This window comes from Magnolia sinica, chromosome 17 (assembly GCF_029962835.1).
Source record: "Magnolia sinica isolate HGM2019 chromosome 17, MsV1, whole genome shotgun sequence".
NCBI classification, from domain to species: Eukaryota; Viridiplantae; Streptophyta; class Magnoliopsida; order Magnoliales; family Magnoliaceae; genus Magnolia; species Magnolia sinica.
The window spans coordinates 26,272,247-26,290,040 of NC_080589.1; the positions used below are offsets into that span (position 1 = coordinate 26,272,247).

The 17,794-nt window shown below is 37.7% G+C and overlaps 1 protein-coding gene across 1 annotated transcript in view; it reads right to left on the reverse strand.

Moving 5' to 3' along the window:
- The window catches only part of LOC131230790 (exosome complex component RRP4 homolog), a 44,421-nt gene that overhangs the window by 20,388 nt on the left and 6,239 nt on the right, over nucleotides 1–17,794 (reverse strand). Inside the window, exons 3-5 of the mRNA XM_058226775.1 lie at nucleotides 12,035–12,080; nucleotides 5,127–5,216; nucleotides 358–423 (exon numbers count right to left, since the gene is read on the reverse strand). Coding sequence (XP_058082758.1) covers nucleotides 358–423; nucleotides 5,127–5,216; nucleotides 12,035–12,080 — 202 coding nt within the window. The remainder of the gene's footprint in view (nucleotides 1–357; nucleotides 424–5,126; nucleotides 5,217–12,034; nucleotides 12,081–17,794) is intronic.

The following is a 17,794-nucleotide window of genomic DNA, read 5'->3' on the forward strand; positions in this document are numbered from 1 at the left end:
TGTAATCTCTGTGACTGTGTGCTGGAAAAAACTAGTGCTGCGGCCTAAGGAACTGCAGAATCATGTATATGTAGTCAACTTTGTTTTGACATTCACCATTTGTTTGAAAGAGAGTTATTAAAACCCAATCAAGACACAGAAGACCAAATTGACTCCTGAGTCATGGCCAAACCAACTTAGCATGATTTCAGTACTTCAAATGGTAATTAGTCATTACTGAATGTGCATTGATTCAGCACTCAGCAGCTATCTAGAATAGCCAATCAACCAAGCCTTCAAGCCAGTCCTCGTTGAATTTTTAAGCATCTGATTTATGCCATAAAGCCATATAAAAAGCAAAGAGATTAATTAACTTACACAAACAACATCATTTTCTTCAAAGATACTGCGCATGTTGAGTTCATCTACAGCCGTCCGCCGTCTCTAGCAATTAAGAAGCAAATGACACAGGAAGGTTGATCAAGAGATAAGATTCAATCCAGTTAATCCCAGACCGTAAAAGACGATTTCAAACAAAATAATTCTTAGATGATCAGAAGAAAGTATTTTTAGAAGTAAAACTTGCATAACAATAGCATAAGACATACAATAAGTTTAAATTAAGTTCAAACACTGAATTTATGGAGCAAAGCAAAGCTGTGTCACAAGTATTTACAACATTCAACATGCTATTATCTTTTTCACCTGAAGCAAAACCCCTTCGAGATATTTCCAAAATGATCACTTCTTTTAAAATAACATCAAATTGACCAAAAAATGAATAATGATATTATCAATGATAAAAGTGCATTGCGGTTCAGAGCTTAGCTTTGTCATTGCAAATTCTAAATATAAAATTGTAAAATTGCCACAGATACATTCAAATTTGGGTCAATGAAAGGTTGCCCTAAATTCTGATCACAAGATACAAATAAATGAATAATGTAGAGGTACACTAAAGAGAACTTGGGTGCTGACAGCATAAGATTGCCACAGCCCCACAATTAAATGATAATTCTTCCATCAGTTTTTGGGCACCATGGTGGATAGGAGGGATAATTCAGAAGATGGGGGGGGGGGGGGGGTGGCGACACTTCTAGGGTAAAGTTGGTGGAAGTGTGCTTTCAAACAGATGGAAGGTTGTACCTTCGTGTACAAAAGCAATGATAATCAAAGCCAGACTTTGATAACAGAAGGGTGACGGGAGAAAATGGAAGGTGGGTAAACTATTTATCACCCATCATACCTCTAGGCACTAGAACCATATGCTTCCGGGCTATGACCCCAACCAATCTTGCAAATTCCATTGTTATGTTGGGACAGGCATTTGGATTATACCATCTAGGAAAAGCGTAAGAAACGGGCTTCAACATACCTCTAGGCACTAGAACCCAACTGATGTAGGACCGATGCATGAACAAAATATCTTATGAGATTAAGTAGCAAAATTAAGATAATTAATTTAATAAAAAAAAAACCTTGCCATAATCATCAAAAATACCATGAAAACCAAAAGAATATCATGCATAATCCTAGCCTAATTTACCAACATCGTCACACAAGATCATTAAATAAAAGGAAACTAGGATCTAATGGATGTAGGGACATCCAATTAGCATAGGGTAAAGTCTATTTCAAAGTAAAAGACTAATACAACCTAAGGTAAAATTAGGGTTGGGGGAATTGGGGAAATATAAGAATTAGGGTTTATGGGATCAAATTGGGTGAAGGGATTAAAGGGTTTATATGTTAGGATGTAGGAATTAGGGTTTTGGATAGAATGGGTGTAAGGATTTTGGGTGAATTGAAGAATGGGAAAAGTTAGGGTTTGGTAATTTGGGAAAGTATAGAGATTTTAGATTTAGGGTTAGAGTTTTGGGAATGGAAGAAGAGGGTTTTGATCTAAGGGTGGTGGGAAACCATAATGGACAAGGTATGGCCGTATGACCAACCCGAGGGGTTCACACATGTGGTCGTATGGTCACACGTGTCGCTTGGTTGGACAGGTTTAGGTCTTTTAGGGCTTGGATTGTGGATGAGTATGGGAAAGTTAGGTTTAAGAGAAGATGAAGATTTGGGATGGGAGAATCGAATTACTTTGAAAAAAATACATTTATGAAGGGAAAATGGATGATGAAGTGGGGATAGATGGAGACCACACACCTCCATTGATGAAGATTAGCCTCACACCAATCTCCCTTCCAAATTACATGGAAGTATCTTCAAATCTAATGAAGATGGAAGAAGAAGAAGAAAAGGAGCAAAGCTTCTTTTGTTTTTTTTTTTTTCACAAAATCCAATGAGGGAGAGAGTCACACGCCCACCCTCTTCTATAGCTCCAAGAAGTTTCAATAATTACAATAACCACCATGTCTTGTGAATTTTAACGAAAATAGCCCTAGTCTAAATAAAATCAACTAAAAACACTCATAATGGTGTCCAAATATAACAAAAACAAAACTAAATCATATAAGCTGATAAAGTCTAAGAAAAACTAAGGTCGACGATCCACGATCAATGGCCCGATCATGTGATCCAACGGCCCGATCGTCACATCCATCCAATCCAATGGTTTGGATCACTCCATAAAGTAGCCCATGTGCATCTTCCTAGTGTAGGGTCTTCCAGATGCTTGCACATACACATGGGGTCTTCGGCATGATCACGGGTACTCACCTAGCCACAGGGAAATTGGTGCGGCCCACCTCTTCCTCTAATACGTACGCAAAGATGTATGTGAAGTGATGTCCTCACCACCAATGCTTCCAAGCTATGAACCCAACCAATCTTGCAAATTCCATTGTTATGTTGGGCACGGTCATTTGGATTATACCATCTAGGAAAGGGATATGAAACAGGCTTGTTCTTCCACAAAGTTCGCAACCCCCTTATGAGGCATTGAGGTAGAACAAGCATTGGTTGATTAAGGGGAGTGAAATTCCTACAGGGAAAATACTTGTAGGAACGTATCATAGGCTAGGTTAGCCTACAATCAATTGTAGGTGATCAGTCCTCTTCTAAGATATGCTTTTTGTTTCTTCTTTTTCGTTTTTTTTTTTTTTTTTCCTAACATATACTTCCTAGGTTTTTGTTACACACCCCACACACTCACGCTAGTGGAATTTCACCACCTATGGGTACTCGAACCCTTGACCGGGTGTTCAAACTCCTGAGAGTCTACCACCCAAGCAAGAGTAAGGACCCATATATACTTCCTATGTATTTTATAATAAAAGTTTAATAAATAATATGTTATAATAAGCAACCTACGAAGCACAGATAGTACTTTTCCTTTCAACATTCTGGTTTATGACAACAAGATGCAGACATATAACAGAATTCACATGATATGATTTGAATACAGGTGGATACAAATGTTCCATATTTGTATACTATCTCAGTATCAGAAATTACCACTATACCATCCAACAGAAGTTTAAAAAAACAAAACCCTTTTTTAAAGGGTAACTGGAAATTTTATTAAAAGAAAGCAGAAGGGGGATGCAAAAATGAGGCTGAGAAATCATCTAGCTAATACAAAAAAATAAAAATAAAAACAAAAAGAAGAAGAAGAAGAAGAAGAAGAAGAAGAATACCCCCAGCTACCCTGAAAAGCTTCCATCAGACTCCCACTGAAAGTAATCTCAGCCCTAGCCCATTCAATAACAAACCATTTAACTTTGTAAAACACTTTTGAGTTGGGCTTAATCTGCAAGTCTGGATTTTCCCCCCTTTTCTTTTGGCCAAATTTTCATTGAAATGTTTATCAACGAAGCAACATTTTACTCTTTGAGTTCTTCATTGACTGTAATATGTTACTAAGGTTCAATGGATTGCAGTAAGGTCTGATGCTTCATTGCATTTAAAAACTACGGTTTCATTCATTTATTCTTCGTTTTTGCCCTTTCTCCAAATGGAAGTTGAGCCTTCACCGTGGCCTCAAGTGTTTAACATTGGTGTCGGTGGTTTAAACTTAGTGCCTGCCTATCAAAAGAATAACAATTAGCTGTAAGGTATTCATCAACAAATTGTGAGGCTGAAATGCAGAATCTCCCCATCATAACAATATGTATCCATGTATGCATGCAAGCAAATATGCATGTATTAGATAGAGCTGATATCTACAAACCATGCCTGTTTGATAGGCACATCCTGTCTCTCTGCTTTTAGTAATAAAGGAGTACGACATTGTACCATATTGCATTACCAGAAGTAGAAAGAACAAACCTATCAATGGGGGGGTGGGGGGGTGGGTGGGGTGTGGGGTGGGGGCGCTTCTGTAAATAGTGGTTCCTTATGTGTGTGGGTCTTTCTCAAATTAAATTGTATGTTTATTTCTTCGTTAGAAATTAAGTTTTATTGAGTTTTACTGCACTTCTTTATGAAGCATTGTCCTCAATCCTTGAGAAAGACTGCTCATTAGTATATTATTAGGAGAAAGATGGGCTCCTTTGTATATTGTTAGGAGAAAGACGGGCTCCTCTGCACATTATTAAGTACAGCGCATAACGCAAAAATCCCAGAAAGTAAGAGTGATTATGTTTGGGTAGTAAGAAAGAATTGTGAGTGTTTCTGTTCTGCTTTTCCTTTTTGTAGAGTTTTAGTAGGACTGGCATTCATGTGGCCAGAATACCATTAAGAGATTCTGGAACATCATGGAGCCTCCCTATTCTGTTTCTGCTTCATGCAACTATCGTTGCAACACAAAAGTGCCCAAGATATGGCTTTACAAGAAGGTCGATTTTAAAATTGTGAGTGCTCCTTTTTTCTAATTTCAAACTTATTCACCGAAATATCCATTTAAAATGGTACCAACCGGATTAAACCCCACTTGATAAGGCTACAAGATAAGAGTATACTGGGTAGAACTTGTGACCACAATTGTCAGCATCTGCCCAGATTTTGGAGGAACATGACCAGGTCAGTCTTGATTTTGTGGGTTTGATAACAATTTTCTGTTATTTACTCAGGCTTACTCAAGAGTCTCGGGCTTATAAATCGTGAAGATTCTATGACAAACATGGGATTCTCCATAGGTCCTTGAAAAAAAAAAAAAGATTATTTTCATCTTCTACATCATACGGCATTAACAGGATGAGCACTTAAGCTTTCCAAAAGAAGATGCAGGAAATAAACAATAAGCATACCTGGATGCCATCAGGCATATTCATTGCTGAAAGCATCAGTACTGCATCTTGACTGAAGTTAACCTCTAATCTCCATCGTTTTGGGGCAATCTGAATGGAAAATTATGACGTGAGCTAATTAATAGAAAATAAAATTGAAGAAATAACATGATTTTCCTACAATTCCAACATCAATTAATAAGATAACTTGAACATCAATCAAAAGTCAATCACGAAATGAATTAGCATAGGAACTGATATTTACACACTCTTTTTGGTACATACACCCTTTTCTTCTACTTCTAGCAATGCAACCAAAAGCAGAAGAAAAGGGTGTCTATCAAAAGGAGAGGGTGTAAATGGTGGCTCCTTTGAGGAAAACAAATTCAATTCAAGCTAAATCAGGATTAGATTTGACACGTACAGATGTGGTTGACATAGTCGAACAACACTCCAAGAGAAATTGCAAGCTTGCAACAGATTTGTGACACCAAATGTAATTAAATAATGAATTTAAAGATTGCATGGCATTTCAAACATGATTTTCTGGTAACTGACATAATAATAATAAAAAAGGAACGCATGGCATTCCATTAGGACCAACCACTACATATAACCATGTTTGTTAAAAGAGATTTTATAGATATCATATAAATTGATTGTTGTACATGATGATATTAGAGAAAGCTCCTTGAAGGGTCCGGATGGATGGGCCCACAAGATTTTACGGTATCTACACGATTTTTGGGACCTTCATAAGGACAAAGATAGACGGCCCTTGTCCAACAATTCACCTAATTACGATAGAGCAGAAAGGAGATAATTGCCCCTTTGATCCCACAGTTAGGATGGGCACCAAACATGATCAACAGTTGAGATCGTATGATGGGAGCAATTACAGACAAACAAGTATTCCCTCTTTCCTCTTGATCCTTTCTCTTGGGGTATTCGAGATCAAGAGCAGTTGATAGGGATAAGGGCTATCCCTATCGCAAGCAAACTTTTCACTATACCATCTTGATTCCAACGTGAATTTGAATATTGAGACCCACCCAGTGGTTGTCCACAAATGGACCCTTAAGCCCATATCCAACATCTCCCACTCAATCACCTTGTGGGAGGGGAGTGTCACAACATAGATTGTCCATTTAGCTCACCTCATAATAACCAAAAACCAAAAGATTGTGATCAAAAGAATCAAGAGGGTGGAACCAGCTAGAACACCGTTGTCTTCTCACAAGTATTTGAGTACTAGGTGACCACCTAACTAGTACTGAATAACCCAAGCTTTGTTATGCTTGTCCTAATCCGCGTAACCACATTGGATGGAGTTAACTCCTGATCTAGAGTACTCAGCCAACATATGCACTTATACAACTTATTGAGCATATTTAGCAAACTCAATTTTTTGCAAACATCGATTTACCTTTTTAAAACAATAATATAATACATATATTTTTTGAAAGAATGTTGTTTGCAAAACATACCAAAACTCAATAATGATAGTAGATAAGTCTTCAAGTGCATATTAATAATTTTAGAAACTTTGTATAAGTATCGTCGGATCTTCCCCATGCAAATGTGCAATTTGGAATCAACCAAGCTACTTTCCTAGCATAACCAAGTATGATCCAATATCCGAATCTTCATCATCGCACACTACAGTACCGACACTCAAATCTCATCCTCCTATACATACGTGGGTAGCTAAGGACACAGAGCCACCTACGGGATCAGCTACTCACACGTTGCAATGATTAAATCGAATAAAACTATTTTGTAGGTAATTAGTCTCATCGCAAGGCTACAATCCACACTATAAAATCGACAATGCTAGGCATATGTTGGGCCTACAATACATAGTTATGACTCATCTCATTCCCTCAGGACCTAACTATAGTATTAGGTCTTAACGTTCACCGCGTAGTAGTGAAATGGAATACAATTACGTTATTTCGACTTTATTAAGTTTCATCTTCAATTTTTAGAACTGAAGGCAAATACATTATCTCACATTTTGGATCTTTTCTTCTTTTTTTTAAGTTCAAATTTTGTATCCTTATCCTCTATTCATTACAACAGAAGGCGATTAACACCTCGATGTGTGAACATCACCACAATTGTACCTCTTAAACATTTAAGATTGGTCTACCCTTGTGAGTGGATGATTGGCCTACCGACAAAGATGATCACCTAAACTCGTAATTACAAGAATAATGTTGATGACCCACATACCTAGTAATAAATGTGCATAATACATAAATGAAGCATATTATGAACATAAAGAAATAATCATTACATTACCTATAGAAGGAATGGCAAGACTACAAAACTCAAAACCCATCCCCATCTATTCTTCCTAATAAAAACCTAAAAGAGATCTCTAATAATGGTTTCATCAAGAGAGCTGCCAACATCTCTTTGCGGGGGATTCGGGTTGTTAATGGGCCAGGTTAGGGCCAAGCTGAGCTCTATCCAAGCCCGGCCTGCAATTTTGAACCTAAGCCCAAATCCAACCCAGGCCCGTGACGGGCTGAAATAGTCCAACCAGGGTCCAGCTCGAGACATTTACACAAAGCTTGAACCGAGTCCGCTCGAGCCCGAGCCCTGAATATCTCTGTGGATAAATGATATTTTGGTGTCTCATGTGTGAGAGAGAGGGAGAGAATGAAAAAGAAGGGAGAAATTAGGTTTAGAAAAGACCTATTGGGCTGGGCTGAGTTTATGGGCTTTTGGGGAGCTAAGCCCGAGTCCAACCCGATTTATAATCAGGCTTTTGATTTAAGCCCGAGCCCGACCGTCGGTCTTGATACACCACCCCAAACCCAGCCCAATACTGGCCAAAAGCCCGAAGGCCTGTCGGGACTACCCGGCCCATTGACAACCCTACCTGGGATGTAATAAAGTCCTACTTTCTTATCTCTACTATGATCACAAATGTAGCGATACCTGCAACAGGTATGTTTGCGATTTCTAGTGGTGTTTGGGAATTTCGGCCACATCAATGGCAAAGATGTTATTTAAGCTCAACAAAAATAGACTCATGAATGTCTGGTAAAACACCCAAATTCTTCATGAACTTGTTGGACCCAAACATACAACCAATTGCAACATAACAAGTGTATAGTCGGCTACTTTTGAGACAATGCAATATACATTCGACCGCTTGACAATTAAACTATCCGGGTTACTCTCGTATTGGGTGCCTAAACCAATTGCATAATAAGTTCTTCTGCATAGGATAACATATATAAGGACACCTATTACAATCACATAAGGTATAGTGTATATTGCTAATTTCTCAACATTGATCTGAGAATACGACTTATCCAACTTGGTAATATACTCCATGGCATTTCAATAGGTTTGGAGTTTTCCATCTTGAATCGCTCTTGGTCATTCCTAAGAACATCTTGGAGCAGTTTTTGACACCTAGAATAAAGTTGACATCAATACCCCCATATTATTACCAGTTAGTAAGATATCGTCTTCGTATAAGAAACAATATCAAGATTCAAGAGAGATCTACCTGACCACTTCCAATAGGCAATGATATTAATTATTCACCATGAACCTAAATATGGGTGACAGTTAATTGGAACCTCATGTACCCCTGCCTCAAAGACTACCACAGCCCGTGGATTATACATCCAAACTTAGTTTTGGTTACACATATCAACATAATCTACGGGTTGTTGCATGCATTTCTCAAGTTTCGGTTACGCATATCTATATAATCTACAGATTGTTTAATGCATTTCTCCTTACATAGATCACCATTCAAAGATGTCAATCTATAGATTCATCTGATATGGTTCTTAAAACTTGCGACATTAGACAATATCATGCAGATTGAGGAGAACTTCGCATCAAGTGAAAAGATCACCTCCTAATCAACACTTTCAATTTGTGTGAAACCTTTGGCTATTGGGCATGCCTTACATTTTTTCAACTATACCATGTGCCTTTTTCTTTGCTCAATGATTAGACAGCAAATCTACAAGTTTCCAAACTTCATCTCTCTCCATAATAGTGATTTACTCATCTATGTAGTTAAGGTATTCAATAAGGGCAACAGTGGTTGTAACGGCCATCATTAGTTTTTCGAGGGGGGATCACCACCTCCTATAGCCCCATGTATGAGATCCACTCTATTCATCTTGATCTCGTCTATCTATTTTTGCATTCTCCCTCAGATCTCCACTATTGATGATGCATACACTACAATCAAACTTAAGGCTTGGAACACATTCATATCTCAGCTAATCCTGGCAATTTATGAAGTTGGTTGCAAAAAGATCTAACAAAAATTAGATCATAAAAGCTGACCTCAAAAACATATCGCGGAATATATCAAATCCTTTGATATAAATTAATAAAATAAATAATGGTAAAAAAAAAAAAAAAAAACTAAATCATTAAATCCATTCAAACCATCATCATCAACATACCTAGAAAATAAAACAAAAGAAAATTCTCCCTCATCTTTGACCGCTATCACCTTATCTTTGAGACTGATCTCGCCTACTTACTATGATACGTGGCCCAAGCTGTGGGCTCTAGGACTTGCCCCATTTGGTGGCTCTTTTTTCCCGTTCTTTTTTTTTTTTTTCACATTTTCTTTTCACTGCCTTTTTCCTTTTCCTTTTCCTTTTTCTTTTCCTTTCCCGTTTTCCCTTAAGCCCGAGGTGTGGGCTGCCCTCTTTCTTTTTTCTTTTTTCCTTCTCTTTTTCTTTGGAGCTCGCCCCTCTCTGTTGTATATTTATGGGTTTTTGCCTTGGGTAAGTAGTAAGAGAGTCTTCCTCGCTTGTTTTCCCAAAGGAAAAAAAAAAAACTAATGCCATAATTAATCACCGATCCAATTCATACCATTTACGATCGGTAGCTAGATCTACTAAACTAGAAGTCTGTTTTGTATGAAACTCAACCTAGAGCACTAATTCAGTACTCTCTTCACACACACACTTTTGACTATTTTCCTAGGGAAATGAATCTATTTATAAAGAGCTCAAAGTTTTTGGTGTAGCACCTATTTTGATACTCCGCCACTCTACATACTTCAGTATTGCACTTCAATATCAAAAGCCCATCATCCTGCCCATTCCACACGCCCTAATAGTCATATTTCCTTCCACCTTACTATGGCATCTAATCCAGGCCTTTAAAACCCATGCATGGCTAGGTAAGGTACCAAAACAACTTACCATTGGATTTCCATCAAGCTTGATAAAAACAAAGGTATGGTGAAAACAAATGATCCAATGGTTAAAATGCATCTAAAACCATTTGAAAACTTATGATGATGTTGGCCAGCAATTATATGCTTGATGGAGAATCCAAGAGGTAAGATACAACCACTATACTTAGCCCCAGGAGATATGTGGACTCCTTATTGAAGACGTCCAAGTACATCAGGCCTCAATTGAATCTTCACATGATCACTTGTGCCAACTACTAATGTAACATTAAAAGGCATATTAAAGCCACATATTAAGACCCCTAAAGTCCATTTGCAATCTCAACTCTAAGACAGTGCATGATCAAGTCAATCCAATCCAAGCATGATGGGTACTTCTGCGTAGGAGACTTGACACAACCATCAAATACAAAGATTCAATTGAGTTTAAAACTAGTTCGAAGAAATGAAAATCCATACTCCCATGTGTGAAGGGCGGCAGCAACTAGATGCTCGATGGTGGAGAATAGATAAATCTATCCTGACTCATCATCGATTCATATCACACAAGATGACCATAAAATTAAACACGAGTTACCCAACACTGCTAAGATGGTCATGGAGAATTACGAATACTCAAGCATATAGAATATCAACTCTCCATTAGCCCATCTGAGTTGTTATGTCCATTGCATTCTTTCCCCAAAGGCAAAAAGGAATTTCAAAGAAATCTTTATAACCCATTAATTTGTTTAAGTTTCAAATCAAAATTAACAACAAAATACATTAATAAAATGGATCAATAATGACCCCGTTCCATTCACCAAAAGAGAACCCCAATGACTACATCTCAATCATCAAAGCAATCAAATAAGTTAAATTGGTTTTGAAGGGCATATAAATCCAACAATGACCACCATAACACATACATCCCGTTAAAACCCCAGCTCCATGGTATGCCAAAAAGGGTTAGGTAATCACTGTAGCAGCCGTTACATAACGGTAATGGTGGTGACCATTACACATTACGAGGCCGAAACGGCCGTAATGGCTGTTACCAACAAAAAAAATGACCTATAACATTCCTGTAACGAGGCCGAAACAGATTTTTCACCCGGGGGGGGGGGGGGTGTGTGTGTGTGGTAGAGCCGTAACAGCCCGTATCATAACCGTGACAGTAGTGGCCATTAGATTTATGCAACACCTTCGTAGGCTCTTTGTTCTCCATCACTTTTTTTACGATAGATCCGAGAGAGATCTCCTACATTAGAGAATCGGCATCGGCATTCATCATGCAATCAAAGGTATAGATTCAAAGTAAGATCTCCACACTCAGTTTGTTAGTTTTCGAAATCTGATTGTATCTAAATGGGGATCCTTAAAATCTAAAATCTGAAAATTTTCAAAAGTTTATGCTTCCGTGTCTTTCAAAAGTTGCCAACATGGCCCAATGTCAAAGCAATCAAAAAGTAAATGGAAAAATATATGAAGCCACCAAGCAGCCAATCTAGTCCCTAAACAAGATTCAAAATGAGCAAAATGGTGTCAACATGTTGATTAGGTAGAAATAGCTGATGTACTGAAGAAATTTTAGCATTCCATTATACCATTTTCTATCGTGCTTTATTAGAAGAACATGTCACATTAAAAACTGCAACTTTCACCTAAATACAATTTTCATGTTAAAAACAAGAAGACATTTGGAATATAGCATGAGAGGAGATGAGCATTCAATCAACCAGATTCTTCCTACCTCAAGGACACGTCCAACAATAATATCTCCAACCTCCGGCTTGTACCTGAAAATATAAGCATTTCAATTGCTCAAGTTGACATACTTTCTCCAGTAGTTGAAAGGACATGCTCAGAAAAGTTAATTGAACCTACATGATGAATAGAGTGAACAAACTAGAATGCCAAAAATTGCAAACCCTGAAGTAATTGTCATTATTGATTATTACTTAACATAAATTTACACATTTCATTTTAAACGTCACATAAATAGTAAAATTTCGTTATGTAATTTGATATGGGGGTAACAAGTAAATTCTCCCAAAAACACTGCACCTTTAGAATGGAGTTATGGTTCTAGAGAAAAATAGAGGCCGACATTTTCATGATATATCCTTGAGGCTTTCCATGGCAAAGTGTTCTGTATCCATTACAATATGGCCGTAAAGGCTGATACGTATTAGTAACAGCCATGACCGTTAAACGATACGGGGTGAAATGTGACAGTTAGTTTTTTGGGACCATATTGGCCATTACAGGGCTTAACAATCGTTACCCCTATGACAGTCAAAAAACTACCACTTTTTTCTATTTAAATTCATTTTCTTCTCATTTTTTCACTTTTCTCATTCTAAAAACTTTCCTAGATTATTCTACCATAGATTTCTACCACTCTTACTATAGTTTTTTATGATTAAAACCGTAAATTGAAGTGATTTGGGCGAATAGAAGCTCCAAGGGATATTTTTTCAAAAACAAAAGTGGTATTTATGCCTTTTTTCTAATTTCTAGTTCTAATGCTTGATTGTGATATGTAAACTTTTTTCAACAATGATGGTATATTATAAAAAGGCTGAAGCCAAAGCATACAAATATACAAAAAGACAACAACGCCCAATGAAACGCCCCCAAAAGGATAAGAAGAGAAGATTGAAAAGTCTATACTTCCACCCAATCCTTCACATTAAGAATTGCCCTATTGAATACTTGCATCAGTCCATTCATTTTGTTCCTAAAGCAACGTTGGTTTCTTTCCCACCATAAAGCCCATGGAATCGTTAATAAACTTGATCACCATATAACCTTTTCCCTTCTTTCCCTACCCCCATGTCGTGCCAAGCAATGAGAAATTCATCTATCGCCTTTGGGAACACCCATAAAACCTCGAAAAATTGGAGAAGAAAATCCCAAATCTCCCTAGGAAACACACAGTGAATGAATAAGTGTTCCACCGATTCCGCATCTTTGAAGCACATCAAGCAAATGTTTGGGAGATGCATATTCCTCTTATGAAGATTGTTTATTGTTAGCACTTTGTTCCTGCCTACTAGCCAACCAAAAGCCGCCACCTTCAATGGAGCACCGTAATACCAGAGAAAGGTCATAGCCACAATCTCAGAATTTTTCTCACTTGCACCCAAGAACCAATAGAAGGATCTAACTGAGAAAGATCATGTCTTAAACCATCTCAAGAAATCCACTTATGATAAAAGTGGTGAAATATTTGATAACATCCCAAGCAATAGAACCATCTCTTCAAACTCCCTATCTGATAGATTCCTTCTAAAAATAGGGCTCCATGTAACCTCCTCCCCTCTTATTGAATAACAATTACTCACCACCTCCCCCTCTTACTATGTAGCCTTGCTAAAGATGGAAACCTATTACCCAACCTCACATCTCTCATCACCTATCCTCTCAAAATCAAATTCTATTGCCATCCCCCAAATGAAAGGCTATTCCCTTCCACACTCTCTTTAAAGGACGCTACCGATTTCCATAAGTACGAACATTAGTACATAGATGAACACAGCCACAACAACCCCAAAAAAAAAAAAAAACAATTTCTTCGCTATTACCTCCCTTTATCTAGCTCCTCCGACCCAAACCTCCCTACCCATTTCCACAAAAGAGCTAGATCCATCTCTTCTAACTTTAAGATTCCCGCTCCTCCTTGAACTGTTGGTTCACAAATTTCATCCCATTTCATTAGATGGAACTTGTGTTTTTCCCCCAACCATTCCTATAGAAAAATAAAAATAAAAAAAATCCCTTCTTCATCTCTCCAATGCGTTCAAAATGGATTTTGGGCATTTGAAAAGAGACGTAAAAAAGACCGGTAGATTCGACATTGATATTTTAATCATTACCATCCTCCCACCCATAGATAAGTACTTTGATTGTGATATGTAAACATTAGAGACGCATAACCATGTTCATAAATTCACCAGATAACCAAAGATAATACTCTCACCAAAGATTAGACCGTTACGCTACTATAAACATGTTCAAAAAACAAAAAAAAATGAATACATATTTGGAATATTTACATTATTCTAAAATTTATATATATTTTTCTAGAAATTTTCAAGCAAAAAAAAAAACAAATAAAAAACAAATAAAAAATAAAATAAAATCCAACTATTACTGGGGTCGTAATGGTCATTACGGCACCGTATCAACCGTTACGGTCGTACCATATCAATAATGATGGTGACCGTTATGGCCACCGTCACCGATACGGAATATCTTATTCCATGGTGATCAATGGATATGTATAGGGCAAATTACCACTTTTCAAGGTTTGCACCATCACATGTCTTTTCCCTTTCAAATTATCCACATTCCACTAGTCACAAGTGATACATGTGGAATTCCACAATGCTGTAGCATAAGTGCCCCTGGGTGTGCAAATTATTTTGGATGTGGGTTCATTGCTTGAAGTATTTAAACAACTCTAAGGCCTAAGTTAGTCATAGACACTTCTAACAAATAGGCAAGTATTATAGTATCATTTCTTGTTTTGGTGATTATGTTCAAGGGGCAACATGTTTATTATAATAGCCTACAATGTGGAGAGAAAGTAGAGGAAGAGGAAATTCAAGATATCAAGTCTTTGAGTAGTGTGTTAGGTTCTCTACCTATCAAGAGTCATTGCCAATCAACTTAGGAGCTTTAGTTCTAAATAATGGGCCCAGGCATTTCAATATAGACTTCATAAGATAGTACAGAATTACATATTAAAAGATGTATAAAATCATTGAGTCATGTGATAGATTCTTTGCCTATGAAGAGTCATGGTCAACCAACTAAGGAGCTTTAACCTCTAAATAAATGGCCCAGGCATTTCAGTATGGATTTCATGTGATAGTACCGATTAAAAGAACCATGCGTAAGAGAGTTCGACTTGTGAGGAGTGAGACTTTCTTCACACGTGCGCGCATGGAGTTTATTTATAGCTGCAGCTGCAAAGTATTTGGTACCAGACCACAAATATATGGACAAGGCTATGATGATGATGAGTAAAGCATGAGGTGAAGTCTGGAACTTGTTGCCAGTACCAATAGAATTGACAAGAAATATTACTCTGAAATGCATATGGAGAGAGAGAGAGAGAGAGAGAGAGAGAGAGAGAGAGAGAGATTCCCCCAAAAGTAGGGAGATATTTCGTCTCTTTAGAAGGTAGAGAATTATGATTCTTTGAAATGTAGAGATTGGAGAAGATTTCTCTCTCTTAACCTAGAGAATATAATATTCTGTTTAAGTGACAGAATTTCTATCCAAACAAGATGGCTACAGCTATTTGCAGTGGAGGAGAATAAGATATTATATTGTAAAAGTGAGAGATTCTCAAAAGAAGAAAAGCTAGCTTTCTAGGTTTCTCTTGCAGTGGAAAGTTTGCTTCCAAGTTGCACCTTTTGACCACTTAAGGAAAGCATTTCCTGTCATGGTGGCAAAGTCATAAAACAGGATTATTATTTGCATTGAGTTGCCCACTGGGTAGTAGGCAATGAATCCCTTGAGCTCTAAAAGCTCTCCTTTACAAGGAGAATATTCTTCCCCTAATAAAGAGAAATTGAAGTCATTAGCGAAGATTCCTTCCTACTTTTCATTCATACATGAAAAAGGATTTAAAAGAATCCATATATAGAGTAGTTAACCAACAGTCCAACTCTACCACTAAAACAATAGCTACAATTGTCTTTGCATAAGAAATGGGTCACAAGGCTCATTCCACAGCACATACAAAATGGTGGTGCACATACATGATCCATTTAATTTAAATTTCCTAAATGTGCTGGCTGAAAATTTGAAGAAGGTGGAGTCATCTCCCCAGCCCAAAATGCATTCATTGCAGGCAGAAGTATCTGAGACAGCACTGTTAGTGATCATGAACTCATAGATGAGTTCTGGAAAAAGGATAAGAAGAACTTCCTCTTGGAAGTCAATAGGATAAGGTCTATGAGATGGTTGATTGGAAGTTCTCGGATTATATATTATTCACAATGGATTTTGGAGGCAGATAGATGAGGCCGGATCAAAGCATGTGTGGTATCTGTCTGGTTCTCTACTCTCACTAATGGCAACTCGAAAGGTTTACTCCAGACCAGAAGAGGAGTCCATCATGGTGATCCAAGATCACATATTGTAGCAGAGTCTCTCAGCAGAGTGGTATCTAAGCAAAGGCCCTATAGATGATTCACAGTATGCATATATGTGGATATGAAGAAGGGATTACCTGTATGCAATATGCAGACAACACAATCCTCTTCGGAGATGGCCCAACACAGGGAGCTCTAAGAGATATTATCCAATGCTATGAAATTAAATTATATCTGGCCAAAGGGTGAATCTGGTTAAAAGCAGTACCTGAGGTCAAACTTAGAAAGGAGTTGGACTGATAATCCCCCTAGATAGTGGGTTGCGGGATCTCTAGTCTTCCTCTAAAGCATCTGGGTATACCATTATGTTGTGGTAGGCCTTGTCAAAATGCACGGAATGATCTATTGAAAGTTCTGAAAGAAAGTTATCCATGCAGAAAGGGAAGCTTTGGCCGCTGAAGGGATGGGGAAAGGGTGGGCGGGTTGCCCATAGGACATGTATATCCTTTCAGTCTTCAAATGTCCATCAAAGGTTGCTGATAAGATTGAAACGATCCAGAAGAAATTCCTCTGGAATGACAATGAAGACAAGCATGGATTCCATTTGGTGCAGGACGTATGCAAGCCAAAGAGATTTGGTGGAGTGGGAATTAGAGGAATCAGACAGATGAACACAGCAGTGTTAAAAGCAAATGGTGGTGAAGGCTAGGCATCAGGTAGTCATCTATGGAAAATATTTTAATAGCCCTGTTAAGCCCAAAAAAAAAGGAGATAAAGTGTTATAGGGAGGACAAGTAGTACTATGATATTCCTCTTGCTCAACAGTTCTTCCCTCTTATCAGATTGTAAGTCTTGGAGTTGGAGGAGAAGTTGAGAATTGCATGGATTCCTTCTCAAAAAATAGGGTAATCCTATCCCCAACTGATGTTCGATGTGCTACAGGCAGGAAAAAATCAGTTTCTCATCTCATGTTGCATTGCGATTTCGTGCCATCAGGTTATATCCTTGTTCAATAAATTGACATGCAGTGGGTGATTCCTAAATAAGTGAAGGATTCGATAGCTGGGTGGGTCAATCAAGCATTTTCACTTCTTGGCCCTTCAAACTATACTTTGGTCATTATTTTTGTGTGAAAAGAGAATATTCCAAAGAAAAGCTTGGAATGCAATAAAAGCATTTGATGGTCGGCTGTGGTCGTTTTGGGCTTGGGATGGGTCGATTTAGGTTTTGGATGATAACAAAGAAGAAAAGAAAAGAAGAAGATGACAGATGATGATAACTTGTTGAGGAAAGAAAAAGGTAGAAAAGATAACTAGGGAATCACTCCCTGTGGTTTCACACCACCAATACAATCACATGATGAAATTTTATTCAATCTCAAAGCAAAATAAAAGAAATCT